The sequence below is a fragment of the Lagopus muta genome, chromosome 3 (assembly GCF_023343835.1).
Source record: "Lagopus muta isolate bLagMut1 chromosome 3, bLagMut1 primary, whole genome shotgun sequence".
Lineage (NCBI taxonomy): Eukaryota > Metazoa > Chordata > Aves > Galliformes > Phasianidae > Lagopus > Lagopus muta.
The window spans coordinates 13460239-13473252 of NC_064435.1; the positions used below are offsets into that span (position 1 = coordinate 13460239).

Consider the following 13014-nt stretch of genomic DNA (forward strand, 5'->3'; position numbering starts at 1 on the left):
CCATCTTACGTTAATTTAAAAAGTTGTCACATTAATTTTCTCCACTGGTTTGAAGAGGAATTGACCTCTAAAACAGAGTCTTGCTCTGATATTTCTTACATATATTTTTGGTGAAATACAGTTGATTTTTAAGAAATAGACAAATAGATTCTCTCTTCGTCACTAAGAAAATTATTTACAAATTTAATTCAACTAATAATTTACATTAAATTAATAAATATTAAAAATACTATTTTCCAGTATAAAGATTGTCACTGTTAGAAGCAAGACCAAGCATCATGTGAGGAAGTTTCAATACCAAGCCTGGCTTTGCCTCTCAAGCTGGGATTTTAATTGTTGAAAATATGCCATAGCAAAAAATCTTTGTGGAAATGTTTTCTCCCAGACTGTCTTTCTGTTGTTAATTCCAGGAAAGCCACCTGAGATGCTATCAGGCAATTTAAAAAAACAAAACCAAAGAAGTCTCTGAACTGCACTGAGAGTTTTCTAAAGGCATTAGATTTCACATGTCAGAATCAGACTCGTTTTAAAACCCTCACATACCGTGCTGTACAATATACATCACCAGGGATTTCTGCAGAAAAAAATATGAGTCTGAGAAAGGATGATATAGGCTTATCCATTTCTCCATCCTTTTCTTTTAAGAAGAGGCACTGGAAGCATCTGGAAGACATTCACATCTACACTGTGACCAAGGCACTGACTGCAGTACTTCACAAACCACACAACACGAGGTTAAGGTGCTGTGCATTGCAGAGGACGGCTGAACGCACTGATCTCAGAAGACCGTACTCCTTCTGTCTGAGTTCGCTATTCATCACAAAATATCAACACATACAGGGAAAGAATACAAAATAAACACACTTAGAAAGAGTTTCTGAACATTAAAAATATACATTAAGATATATTTGTTCTATCTACATAAAGTACTGAATTACACGCAACAATAACAGAAGAACATCCAACGAAAACAACTTTGCAGAACAGCAATCAAGGATGTCACAGATCACATTCGTGCTAAGGCTTTAAATTCTTTCTTCAAAACCTAATAAGAAAAAAGACAACAAAAATATCAGTAAGCAGAAATAAAACTGATCAACATTTTCTACTTTTCCACAAAATGAATAAAGAATTCATAATGACACCCAATTGTTAGTCACAGCTAATAAACAGTGTGCTGCCTCTCTCACAATGCCTTGTTATCCCCTTTAGCTTCAGATACATCCTCATGCATCCAACCTGGAGATTACCACGTAGAGACTCTATGGATCTATACCATAGAATCACAGAATGGCCAGGGTTAGAAGGGACCTCAAGGATCATGAATCTCCAACCCCCTTGCACAGGCAGGGCCACCAACCTCCCCATTTAATACTAGACCAGGCTGCCCAGGGCCCCATCCAATCTGGCCTTGAACACCTCCAGGGACGGGGCATCCATAGCCTCTCTGGGCAGCCTGTTCCAGCACCTCACCACTCTTTTGGTAAAGGACTCACCTCTGACATCCAACCTCAATCTTTCCCCCCCTCAACTTCAAACCATTTCCCCTTGACCTGCTATTATCTACCCTTTCCAAGAGTTGACCCCTCTCCACCCCTGTTTGTAGGCTCCCTTTAGGTACAGAAAGGCTGCAATGAGGTCATCCTACAGCTTTCTCTTCTCCAGGCTGAAATACATCAACAAGTAAAAGGTAGAAAATAAATTAAAAGAAAATGGCTTGCTTGAAGTATTACAAGTTAAGTAACAAAGGCTCTCAAGCCCTGAAATAAAATAAATCCCTTCTCAAGCTAAAACATATTGTTATCCTAGCTGAGAGAAGGGTGCAGCTTTTCCAAGGGTGGCTTCCCTTAATCCAAACACTGTTGACTCTCCCAGTCAGAACAGAGCATCTGTTATAACTCTTTATCAGATGTGGAAGAAGAGATAGAGATGATTGGTGCCTAAACAAAGAGGCTTCCTCTTTCCAAGGCAGACTGAGAGGCATAAAGAATTTTATCTGTTCTCAGGCACAAGCAACTCAAAGACAAATAGGTTCAAGGATCCTAAGTCTAAAGACTGAACAACCATCACATCCAAATTGATGCAATACTGGGAATGCCTGACTTGGACCACGGTGCCTCAGGAAGATTTCTGTTGAGTTCTGACAACTCCAAAATCCTCTCTTACAGGGAGAGATCAGAGAGTTGGACCCGTTAGTGTACAGCTGGCACAGGCAGAAATCTCCCTTTACGTCCAATTACAGATGCTCAAGCACACTGGTTAGAAATTGAGACTTTTCTCTAGTCTCACTAGAATCTCTCCTGTTAATGTTTCATACTTTAATTGCTCTTAAGGGTGGAACGTCTACCAAGTATCACCGTGTCTTCCTGCCTGCAGGGGTGAAAGAGGAAGCAGAACACTGAGAAAAGCACCCCTTCACAGCCCCCCACCCTTAAGTCAGTTCTCAAGAAAAACTACTGACAGATTAATGCTAACTGCTTGGAAAGGGCCGTGTGGGTGACTCGTTGTCTTCAAGTTCAAGCTTTTTCCTGCTGAAACCACCAATTATGCCAAATCTAACAATGGTTTTGCAATATGGAGAAGTGCCTCCCAGACTGAAATGACAAAGTCTTACTTTGGTTTTTGTCTTTGCACAGACAACAAAACAGTGAAGAGTAATGCTAAAGCAGCACGATCTCCAGAATGCACATTCACTGCATACCAGTGATAGAACATGCTATAAGACAAAAATTACCTTCAGTAATTCGGTTTTGTCATTATCGTCTTGATGTTGATAAATACACTGACAAATTTTAGCATATAATTTTTCAAAATAGAATATATCAGCCTCCTTTGTTAGATCAGTGACCATATCCAGCAGTTGCTGAGGAAAAAAAAATGGGAAAAATACAAGTTTAGAATAGCAGAAGATCCTTGGCTCTTCTGTTTTTGGAAGCTTAGCAGTAACATTAATAAGTAACAGTACTAGCAGGTTGTCAGTGGGCTGCTTTAAGGTAAAAGGGCTGGTTGAATTTTAACACTGAGGTGGAGAAACTGCCTCCTAAGACAATGCTTACCAGAAGTAAAAACAGCAACCTACAGAAATCTACAGCAGCTGTAGGTGTGGAAACACATCAATCACAGCCCATGGTAGGTTGATTTGTGCTATATATCCCTGCCGTTAACTGTGTAAATTGGCACTGGTTAACAACTGCCTCAATTGATAACTGTACATAAAGCAAAAATATGTCCTATTTCACAATTTAAACAAAGTTGAACTTAGACGTACTTTGAGCTCACAGTAATCCACCAGCACTACAATAGCTGACTCTGTCATAATGTCCATTGCTTTTTCAGCACTCGTGTGCCTCTGTTCTTCATTGAATTGAAAAGACCTTCTTCTCTTTGCAACGGGAAAAGAGGAGTCGGTTTTTTTGCGTTTTCTTTTTGACACCTCTACAAAGAAACAGTAGAAAAAGCAAACCAAAAGATTACGAAAATAACTCTTTCAAAATCCATCATCTTCATTTTACTTGACTTACAAGGAAACCAATCAAAGGAATTGAAGCACACACTCCCTACGTTCAGAAAAAAGTCCAATCTTTAATAGCGAACCAACCCCATTAAAAGTCAACTGCTTCATTTCATTCGCAAAATCATCATCTTCAAGATGTTACAGGCAGGCAACTCTTCCCTTCAATAGGAATTATTTCTAAAAAGCAAGGTAAGACACTTCATCTTACGACATGAACAACACAGACAAACAGCCACACAGCCTTTAAAGTTGCTATCACACTCCAGTCTTTGAAAGCTAAATACATATTAAGAAGAGTTTAATTAAAGAGACAACTTTAAGGCAACATTCAAAGGAGAAAAAAACCAGCCTGTAAAGACTGACACGCCATATGCTTTCTGGTTCTGTTAACCTTGTTACAAACAAACTTTGTGGTTTTGCCCAACAGAAAAGCCCACCGTGCTTCGTATTTACGTAAGATTGCACAAAATGTGAGTGAACTCGGTGGCAAAATTCCCACTCACTCCTGAGACCAGGAATCTTTACAACATGTCATGTGTTCCGATGGAAAGAAGCCAAAGTCTCTTCATGCCCTACTCAAAGGAGCAGGAAGAAATAATGACTGCTCCCTTTCCATCTCTATTTTTATAGCTCCTCACTTTTTCTTCACTTTCACCCTTCAGTTGGAAATAACAGTAAAGGGGTAGCAAGTATTTTAGCATTCTGGGGACAGAAGGGAGGAGAGAAGGAAGATGCTCTTTTGCATCATTGAAAACTAGCTGAGTATTCAGAAACCATGATACCAAGAATTAGCAATTTGGGAGCCACTCAATAATATCCTCACCTGCTTTCCTTCTTGAAGCGGGAGGTTTAGCAGCTTGAGTCAAGATCAAGTCCTCAAAAAAATGTTTTCTTTCATCCTCACTGGGAGATTGGATATTGAAAACTTCTCCAAAATCACTGTTAAACAATGTTTGTACCTAAAGCACGAAGAGAAAACTGTAGGATAAACCGGTAACGTTGTGACATTCACAACATCTAAGACCACTCACTTTGTACCGACTTCCCTCGCTGCCCTTTAATTTTAACCTGCATAGTAGCTAGAGAAGGAAGAGAAAGGATTCAGTTCAGTAGACCAGAGAGAGCTTTCTAATAAGTTTTTATTTCTGTATTTAAATAAGGTCTCAATTTGCACGCTTCTAACGTGCAGTCTATTTTTCTATCTTTACTATCAAGAGGTAGGGAAAGAATTTCAATATTATCTTAGAAGGAATTGATTTACCAGTATAAAAACTTCTGTGGAAACTTAAGCACTCCCAAAGCATTTCCTAACAAACACATCGAGGCAATACCGTCTTCCCCTTGAAGCACTGAGACAAAGCAATCAGAGTGAAAACAGCACATTTCCATTCTGAACACTTGAATGCAGACTCTTAGAAGTCTGCAAAGGATTCATCAGTAAGCACATGTACGCTTATTGAAGTGCAGTTAGAAATACAATAAAAGTTGGATTTCAAAGTTACTTAGAAAGAAGTTGGAACTCAGCTTCCGATTTGAATCTTTAGCCTTTACAAAGAAAGGGATGGATTTTTTTTCCTAGAAGTGTTGCAATCTTAACTTATTCTAAATTACATTTAATTACTAGCATTTCATCCACCCTACTATGCAATGGCAGTACATCACAAGAAATGTTCTCACTAAAAATATATTTTTGCTACCTCCATTGTAGGGACTGCACAGTCTGGACAAAGTAGATACCCAACTGCCTTGCAGTCACTCAAATTATTGTCTGAAGTAAATTTACCTTACCTGCTTGTGAGAAGGAGGGGAAATATTGGGTCAAAGTTGGTCATTTGACTCAAAAAACACTTGAGGCAAATGCTTTCAGCATTTTTATTCTAAGCAAATCTGAAGGGATTTGTTAGGGAGCCTAAATCACGACAGTATGCATTTTCAGAAAGCACAGTACTCCAATGCCTCAAGTGTTCCTCAAACAACAAGAAACTGAATGAAGAGTTAAGAGAAGCATTGACAGAAATACCTCAGCCGGGAGAGCAGTGTGACAGACATCTGATGTTGCAAGCAGCAAGACTGGAGCAAATGATGGAATGTTCTGAATTAGTGATAGAAAGGTAGCTTTCAGCGTAGCTCCAACACTGTCCCACCACAAATGGATGTGTGGGATATAAATTATGCTTGGTGCTGTCCTCTGAGCTTCTCGGATCAACTAGCAAAACAAAAGGTTGGATGAGACAACTCAACCATGTAGAATAGGCTGCTAATCCATAAGTCTACGTATCCATCCAACTATCCTAGGAAATGCATGTACACAAAGCCAAACCATCAAAACAAACTAACTAAAGAACCACTAAGAGGGCAAAATTGCTACTTTTGCTCCAATATACATCATTGCTACACAGACAGAATCAGACCTGAATCTGCCTTTATTCAAAACTTCTTAGGTACGAGAGAACTCCAAAAGAGCCTTGCAACTCAAGCAGTGCGGTGGCGTGCCAGAAGAACCAAGCCTAACCCCTCAGCAAGCTGTTTGAGTCTAGCTCAATTCCTACATGATTGTGGCTGCACCACTTCCAATTCAGAGCAGACACGTATCCAAGTCAGTCTGCAGCACAGTCTGAAGAAACAAAGGCTTAGGTGAAAAGATGAGGGCTGCACTGCAAAAGAATCCTAGTTTTAATTCATATTTTCTGGTACGTTTTTGTGAGGTCTTCAGCCTGAACAAATGGTTCTGTAACTCAGTTTCTCCTTAGCAAAGGATTCATCAGATCAGACAACAAGCTCAGGAAGCCCAACAAGCCACTGCCCACATATGGCACAGCACACAAGAGGACATGCATCTACCACATGGCAAGCATCCTTACACGACACATTTCTCTGGGCACTCTTTCATGCTATCAGCATTCAGGTTGCACCAGCTGCAAGATGGGAAGCGTATATCCAGGCAGTGACTTGACACCATGGTTCTATGGCCACAGACACAGCCATCACACAACAAAAAAGGAAACGTGGGACAAAGGAGTAACCAGTCACATATCATGCCTGTCCTTACTTGTACTGCTCTCAAATGCTTCTAAGAAAGAAGAAAAGTGACTCCCAACAACAGATTTTTCGCCTGAAAGCAAATTGGCTCTAGGATCTGTTTGTTTCTTCTAGTTAAGAAAAACCTCTCCACTGTACAAATGTAGGTGTTGTGATTTTTAAGGCACTTATTGCATGTACTGCAGCAGCACAAAACATAAGATGGACGTGTAACAAACATAGAAAACTATCAACAAAAAACCCAGACACTTCCCTGAAACATTGGTTGCCTTACAAATATAACAACAACAACAAAGGATACAGAACTGCAGAATATGCAGTCTGATGCAGAGCCATCTACTGGGAGCACAGTCTTAGAAGGTAATGAAAATTACTTTCTGAATCCTATTGAGATGAGCAGGATTTCCTGCCACAGAGAGAGGATTATTAGTAGCATCTTTCAGATTCCTGAATTGCATTCTTACTGTTAAATTTGCAGTGAAAACTACGGCCATGTACAACATTCCTACTGTGTAGGACTAGATTAAAAGAAAAAAAGGTGATTTTTCAGACATGAACAGAACAATAATGCCACTGCCACTAGCAATGAATTTTGCTCATCTTGCAACTCAATTGACTGTTTACATTAATTAATGAGATTGTGAGATTAAAGAGTGAAAAAAAAAAGATACCTGTGCACATGTCTCTTCAGGTGATGACGTGTTAACAAATAAAACTGACATGTCCAGAGTATGAACTGGAAACATTTCCAGAGAATGCAAAACAGCAGGTGCCAAGTGGGATGCCTGGCCATATCCTGCCTTTCCTGCTAACAGCAGATGTGGCCTGCAGGATGTAGGCTGCCAGTAAGCTTTCCTAGAAAAAGAATAGTTAAAAAAAAAAAAAAAAAAAAAAAAAAAGATGTTCAAAGTATTTCTTTTCTATATATGCATATATTTACAGATGTCACTGTCAGCCAGACACTAACCTTCAGTAGGGCTCTCATTCAAGTTATTGAGTTTTGACTACCTCTGTCAAATTTAGCTGACATGGCCATAATTACTGGAGGAGGTAGGAAGAAATGAGCAGAGCAACGCTGTTAGAAAAGAGTGGGTGTGGGCACTGAAATACATTGGCCATATCTAATGGAGCACAGAGTTGGACTCCTTGAATTACAGCAGTATATTACATACAAACAAAATATTTCTTTATAGGGCAGAAAATGTTCTGAACAGCGCAGCAATAGGATTGAGAAGAAAAAAGTTTGATTTGGCTGCAATAACATCATCTAACATCTGAGCTGTGGGCTTGACTTCCACATGAGAACATTAACAGAAGTTAGTGGCTGAATGGTAGCAAAAACAGTTTTGAGTTCCTGCTACGTAATTTGCTACTGGTTTAACAGTCTTGGAAAACAATGGGCAAGAGGGCTGCACAAATCCACACAGGCTTTTAAAGCTGAGATGACAGATCGAGTTCCATGGTTTTGAGTATTCTAAATCAACATGCTCTAATAGCCTGAGGATCACTTGGCTTAGGTAAAGAAAGCTGATTTTTTCAGTTTTGAATTTGATCAGTTCTAGCAATGCATTTTATTAGAAGTTCAGTACCTTCATGCTTACTTCTTGCAAATAACTATCACCCCCTCAACACACACATTTGATTCTACTTCAACATCTACCACCCCCCATATTTGTAACAGCCAAAACTGCTGAAAAAGTAGAATTTAAATGCAATTGGAACAGACATTTACCTACTAAAATCAAGGAATTTTCCCTGTGGTCTGCAAATCGTTGTATCTGTTACATTCTCTTCTAAGATTGAGGGGGATTCATAATTTCTGCCAAATGCATCACCTTTTAAGAAAGGATTTAAATTGCCTGAAAGACAAAAGAGGCTTGTTATTTTTTCCTAAACGCTCTGTACCTCTTTCTCTTGCTCTTCAGCTTCAAAATCAATGTCAAAACCCCTTCTTCATTTCAGGTCACATGCTGACTGTTATTTCCCAGAGATCATCCTGCTACTGATCTATGGAGGCTGCACATCTCTGCAGTGCTGCTCCTTTAAGTTCCACAACATGTAGAAGGTATGTTTCTCAGTTGTTCATTCTTTTCCCCATAGAATAAATATAATTAGGAACAATTTGTGTAGTTCTGAAATAGCTAAAAAATCCAAGAAGGCTATTACTTCCTGGAGCAGGTTCTCACAGTGGAAACATGGAGATTAAGGATGTGGTGGCCACAGACCCCCTGGTCTAGGACTAATAAATCATGACAGTGACAAACCCATCTTCTATCTAATTAAGGATCCTTAAAGATAACTGAAGGAGAAAATAATGGAAGGAAGGCAACAGAACGGCAGGGCAATTACCAATCCCCTATCCTTTCTGCTTCTGTTTTACCAAAGCAAATGAAACTACCAGCTCTGCTGAGAGTAACACTAGTAGAACATTCTCCAGAAATCAGCACGTCACTCTAAAGGGATCTCCATTAACCAGGACTGGAACGAGCCTTACGCTTCAATACTTATCTCTGTCTCTACAAATGCTAAATATGTGAGCAACTGTTGGAAACAGGATGCTTTAGCAGAGAACGTGTACTGCTCTCCTATGTATCGAGCCCTTCAGTACTTCCATCTCACATTTCACTTTAGAATCCAGAATAAATGTATGCATTATATTCCAGTTACTCCCGTAATAAAAGCATGCACACACAAAGCATAAAATTCTATCACTGTTACATCTGAAGTGTTTGTGTACACTGACTGCACAAATCAGAAGCTTTTGCTTTGGCAAAATCTTGAAGAAGTGGATCCTGTTGTTATACCTTGCTGCTGGTCCTTCTTCAGCGCAAGCTCTGCATGAGGAAATACCCTTTGCAGGGCTTGTAAGATTCTCGAGAGCGTATTTCCTAGGAGTGGTGCCATAATAGGTGACAGTGCTTGGCCCGGTGATGGCACAGCCCTCCGTGACGCCGGAATGATTTTCTCCATAGCCATCACAAAATCTTCTGCGTTTATTTTAACAGAATTGATGTCCAGTTGCAATTTCTCATTACTGGAGTAGATCTTAGGATAGCGTCGGCGGAGGGCACAGAGAGCAGCCTCAGCACACAAAGATTTTATGTCAGCTCCACAGTACCCTAAATAAACAAAGAATTAAGTGTTACATCAGTCTCAGGCAAAACCACGAGCCAAAGTCCAGGTTTCCAAGATGCAACATTTAAAGAATTCGCAGTCCGAAAAACAAGTGGGTTAACAGAGAATTTAAGCTATTACTGCACAGCAGGGAAGTTTTGTTCTGTGACTGACTGCCTGGTATCCAAGGCCTGTGAAACAGTTTACTAATCCCAACTTTGTTGTGGGGCAAGATGCCTCAAACCCATTCAATGTTCTGAGACAACAATGACAACAACAACAACAGGGAAGCAGATGAAAGCAGCTAATTTTGACTGCTGCGAAGGCACGCCAGCTGCCTCATGGACTGGTTCTGCAGCACAGCACAGCAGCTTGGGTACCGCTGGGTACAAGATAAGACTCCTTGGAACTCAGTCACAGCCACTAACACGTTTTGTTTTCAGTCTTACCAACACATTCTGTAGCAAGCTCATCTATAAAGGTGTCCAACAGCTTAGGAGTCCAGTCACAGGTATGGATCTTGAAAATTTCTTTTCTAGCCTGGAAACAAAAAATTGTTGCATTTCATTTTGTCCTATGTTTTTCTAAAAACAGCAACAACAAAAGAAACAACACTCCCTCAAAAGCTTCATAATACTACAAACAGTTTGCTTGTCTGCTAAACGTTTGGTGCAGTTGACACGATACAGGGAAAGGATGCCATCCACAGGGACCTGGACAGGCTTAAAAGGTGGGCCCATGCCAACCTCATGAAGTTCAACAAGGCCAAGCACAGGGCCCTGCACCTGGGTTGGGGCAGTCCCAAGTACAAATACAGGCTGGGTGGAGAACGGCTTGAGAGCAGAGAAGGATTTGGGAGTGTTTGTTGATGAAAGACTCAACGTGAGCTCGCAATGCACACTTGCAGCCCAGAAGGCCATTTGTATACTGGCATGCATTGAAAGAAGTGCAACCAGCAGGTTGAGAGGGGTGACTCTGCCCCTCTGCTCTGCTTTTGTGAGACCCCACCTGGAGTATTGTGTCCAGTTCTGGGGCACCAACACAAGAAGGACATTCAGCTGCTGGAGCAAGTCCAGAGGGCCACAAAGACGATCAGAGGGCTAAAGCATCTCCTCTATGAGGACAGGCTGGGAGAACTGAGGCTTTTCAGCATAGAGAAGTCTCCAGGGAGATCTTTTAGCACCTGAAGAAGGTCTACAGGAAAGCTGGGGAGGGACTTTTTATAGGGAGAAGGAGTGACATGACAAGGGGAAATGGGTTTAATCTGGTCGAGCATGGATTTAGACTAGATAGTAGGAAGAAATTCTTCACTGTGAGGGTGGTGAGACACTGGAACAGGTTGCCCAGTGAGGTTGTGGATGCTCCCTCCCTGGAGATGTTTAATGCCAGGCTGGATGGGGTTTTGAGCAGCCTGGTTTAGAGGGAGGTGTCCCTGCCTATAGCAAGGGGATTGCAAGTAGATGATCTTTAGATCACTCCCAACCCAAACCATTCTATAAATTTACAGTTAATTTAACATGTTCATTTTCAAGCAGGAAATCTAACAATTCTAAGTTTACCTTTTTTTCTGAGAACCTGCAGTTAAAGAAAGGGCAATTCTAGCTTACATGAAAGTTTCCAAACTACGTGACCTAATGATCTTCAGCAAAAAAGCATAGAAAAGAAAAACTATCATGAAAAGCATTTTTTATTTTCCCCCTCCAAGAAATTTCTCTTAAATTTGGAAAATTTCATGGTGACAGTCCCATCAGTTCACTGCACTTGCTTTTCTGTCAGTTCATTCAAGTAAAGTAATTCTAGTACCACTCTTCAAGCTGCTGCAATTTCTGTAAAGAAAATAACTATGACTCAAACTGGACACCAGTTGTAACCTTGGTTAATCACTGCCACTGAACTAGAAGCTTCCCAAGACCTTCCCCTCTGCAGTGCACTTCACATCTTCACCCAAGCCTCTGTCAATATGAAGCAGTAAGAATGTCAGCTATTACAGGTAACTCCCAATTAGAACAATCTAATGAAGTACGCCTCCATCCACTCATAAGTGAATTACTGAGACCAAGAGCAGAATTTCAAGGTGAAAATGCCCAAGCAGATTAAGTAATTAAGCAAACAAAACAACTTTGGGAAAGCTCCAAATACATTCCATCACCAGTCATGATACAAGTTTTTATGCAAGCAAAAAGTAATTATTGAGGATGTACACCACTTCCTTCACCTTCAAGATGAGAGAACAATAGTTTAAAGCCAATTTGCATTTTCATTCCTTCTTAAAACATGCCAGTGACAAGCAACATCCTGTTTTTCTTGACTAGTCACAGTGAAACCAAAAATAATGTAGAGTGAACTACTTGTTGAAGTTGTCATCATATATATTCAGCAGCAGATTTGCTCTGCACAGTATGGAAGTGTCTCCAGATATCAGCCTTTCATCCAATCTGCACAACTTTTTGCTATGAAATCCGACTTTGTCACATTAGCATTAAGGTTGTATTTACTTTCTGACCTCTTTATTTGGGAGGCCAAAGAAGAATTCGCGGTCAAAGCGTCCAGGTCTTCGTAAGGCAGGATCGATGGCATCCAGTCGGTTGGTCGCACCGATGACAACCACCTCCCCTCTGCTGTCTAACCCATCCATGAGTGCCAGAAGCGTTGATACGATGGAGCTGATAGAAAAAATACAATTTTTATTCCCCGGTTCAGTAAGTTTTGATACAATCCACATGACTTAGTGTTGTGTTCAGCTTTGGGCACCTCAATACAGAAAGGACACTGAGCTTGCTGAAACAGGTCTAAAGAAAGCCAAGTAGGCTTGTGAAGGGCTTGGAGAACATGGCCTATGAGAAGCTAGTTAAAGAAACTGGGGCCATTTAGCCTGGGGAAGAGGAGGTGGAGTGGAGACCTTATGGCTCTTCTCAAATATCCGAAAGGTGATTGCAGAGAGTGGGGTTGGTCTCTTCTCACTGGTGGCAGGTGACAGGATGAGGGGAAATGGCCTCAGGTTGCACCAGGGGAGGTTTAGGTTGGATATCTTTACTGAAAGGGTTGTAAAGCGCTGGAATAGGCTCCCTAGGGAGGTGCTGAGTCTCCATCCCTGAACGTGTTTAAAAGCCATTTGAATGTGGTGCTCAGGGACTTGATTTTGCAATGGGTTGTTAGTTAGGGTAGTATAATTAGGTTGTGTTTGGACTTTATGATCTCAAAGGTCTTCTCCCACCTGAGCAATTCTTCCATTCTATTACTTTCTCCAGTGAGTACTCAAAAAAGGATGCAATTCTGTTGATGATGCTCATCAGTGACTCATTTTAAGACAGACAAAAATAGGTAAGGTAACACAGACCTTGTGCTAG

At 40.7% G+C, this 13014-nt stretch overlaps 1 protein-coding gene across 2 annotated transcripts in view; it reads right to left on the bottom strand.

The window, feature by feature from the left end:
- Positions 1-409: 409 nt before the first annotated feature.
- LOC125691435 (ATPase family AAA domain-containing protein 2-like) overlaps positions 410-13014 on the bottom strand; it is a 30456-nt gene continuing 17851 nt past the window's right edge. For both annotated transcript variants that reach the window (XM_048940828.1, XM_048940829.1), the window contains 10 exons: positions 12171-12330; positions 10117-10207; positions 9358-9672; positions 8286-8412; positions 7225-7408; positions 5535-5720; positions 4338-4473; positions 3269-3435; positions 2735-2863; positions 410-1045 (listed from right to left, as the gene is read on the bottom strand). In XM_048940828.1, the coding sequence (XP_048796785.1) occupies positions 1007-1045; positions 2735-2863; positions 3269-3435; positions 4338-4473; positions 5535-5720; positions 7225-7408; positions 8286-8412; positions 9358-9672; positions 10117-10207; positions 12171-12330 (1534 nt within the window). In that variant the 3' untranslated portion in view covers positions 410-1006. The remainder of the gene's footprint in view (positions 1046-2734; positions 2864-3268; positions 3436-4337; positions 4474-5534; positions 5721-7224; positions 7409-8285; positions 8413-9357; positions 9673-10116; positions 10208-12170; positions 12331-13014) is intronic.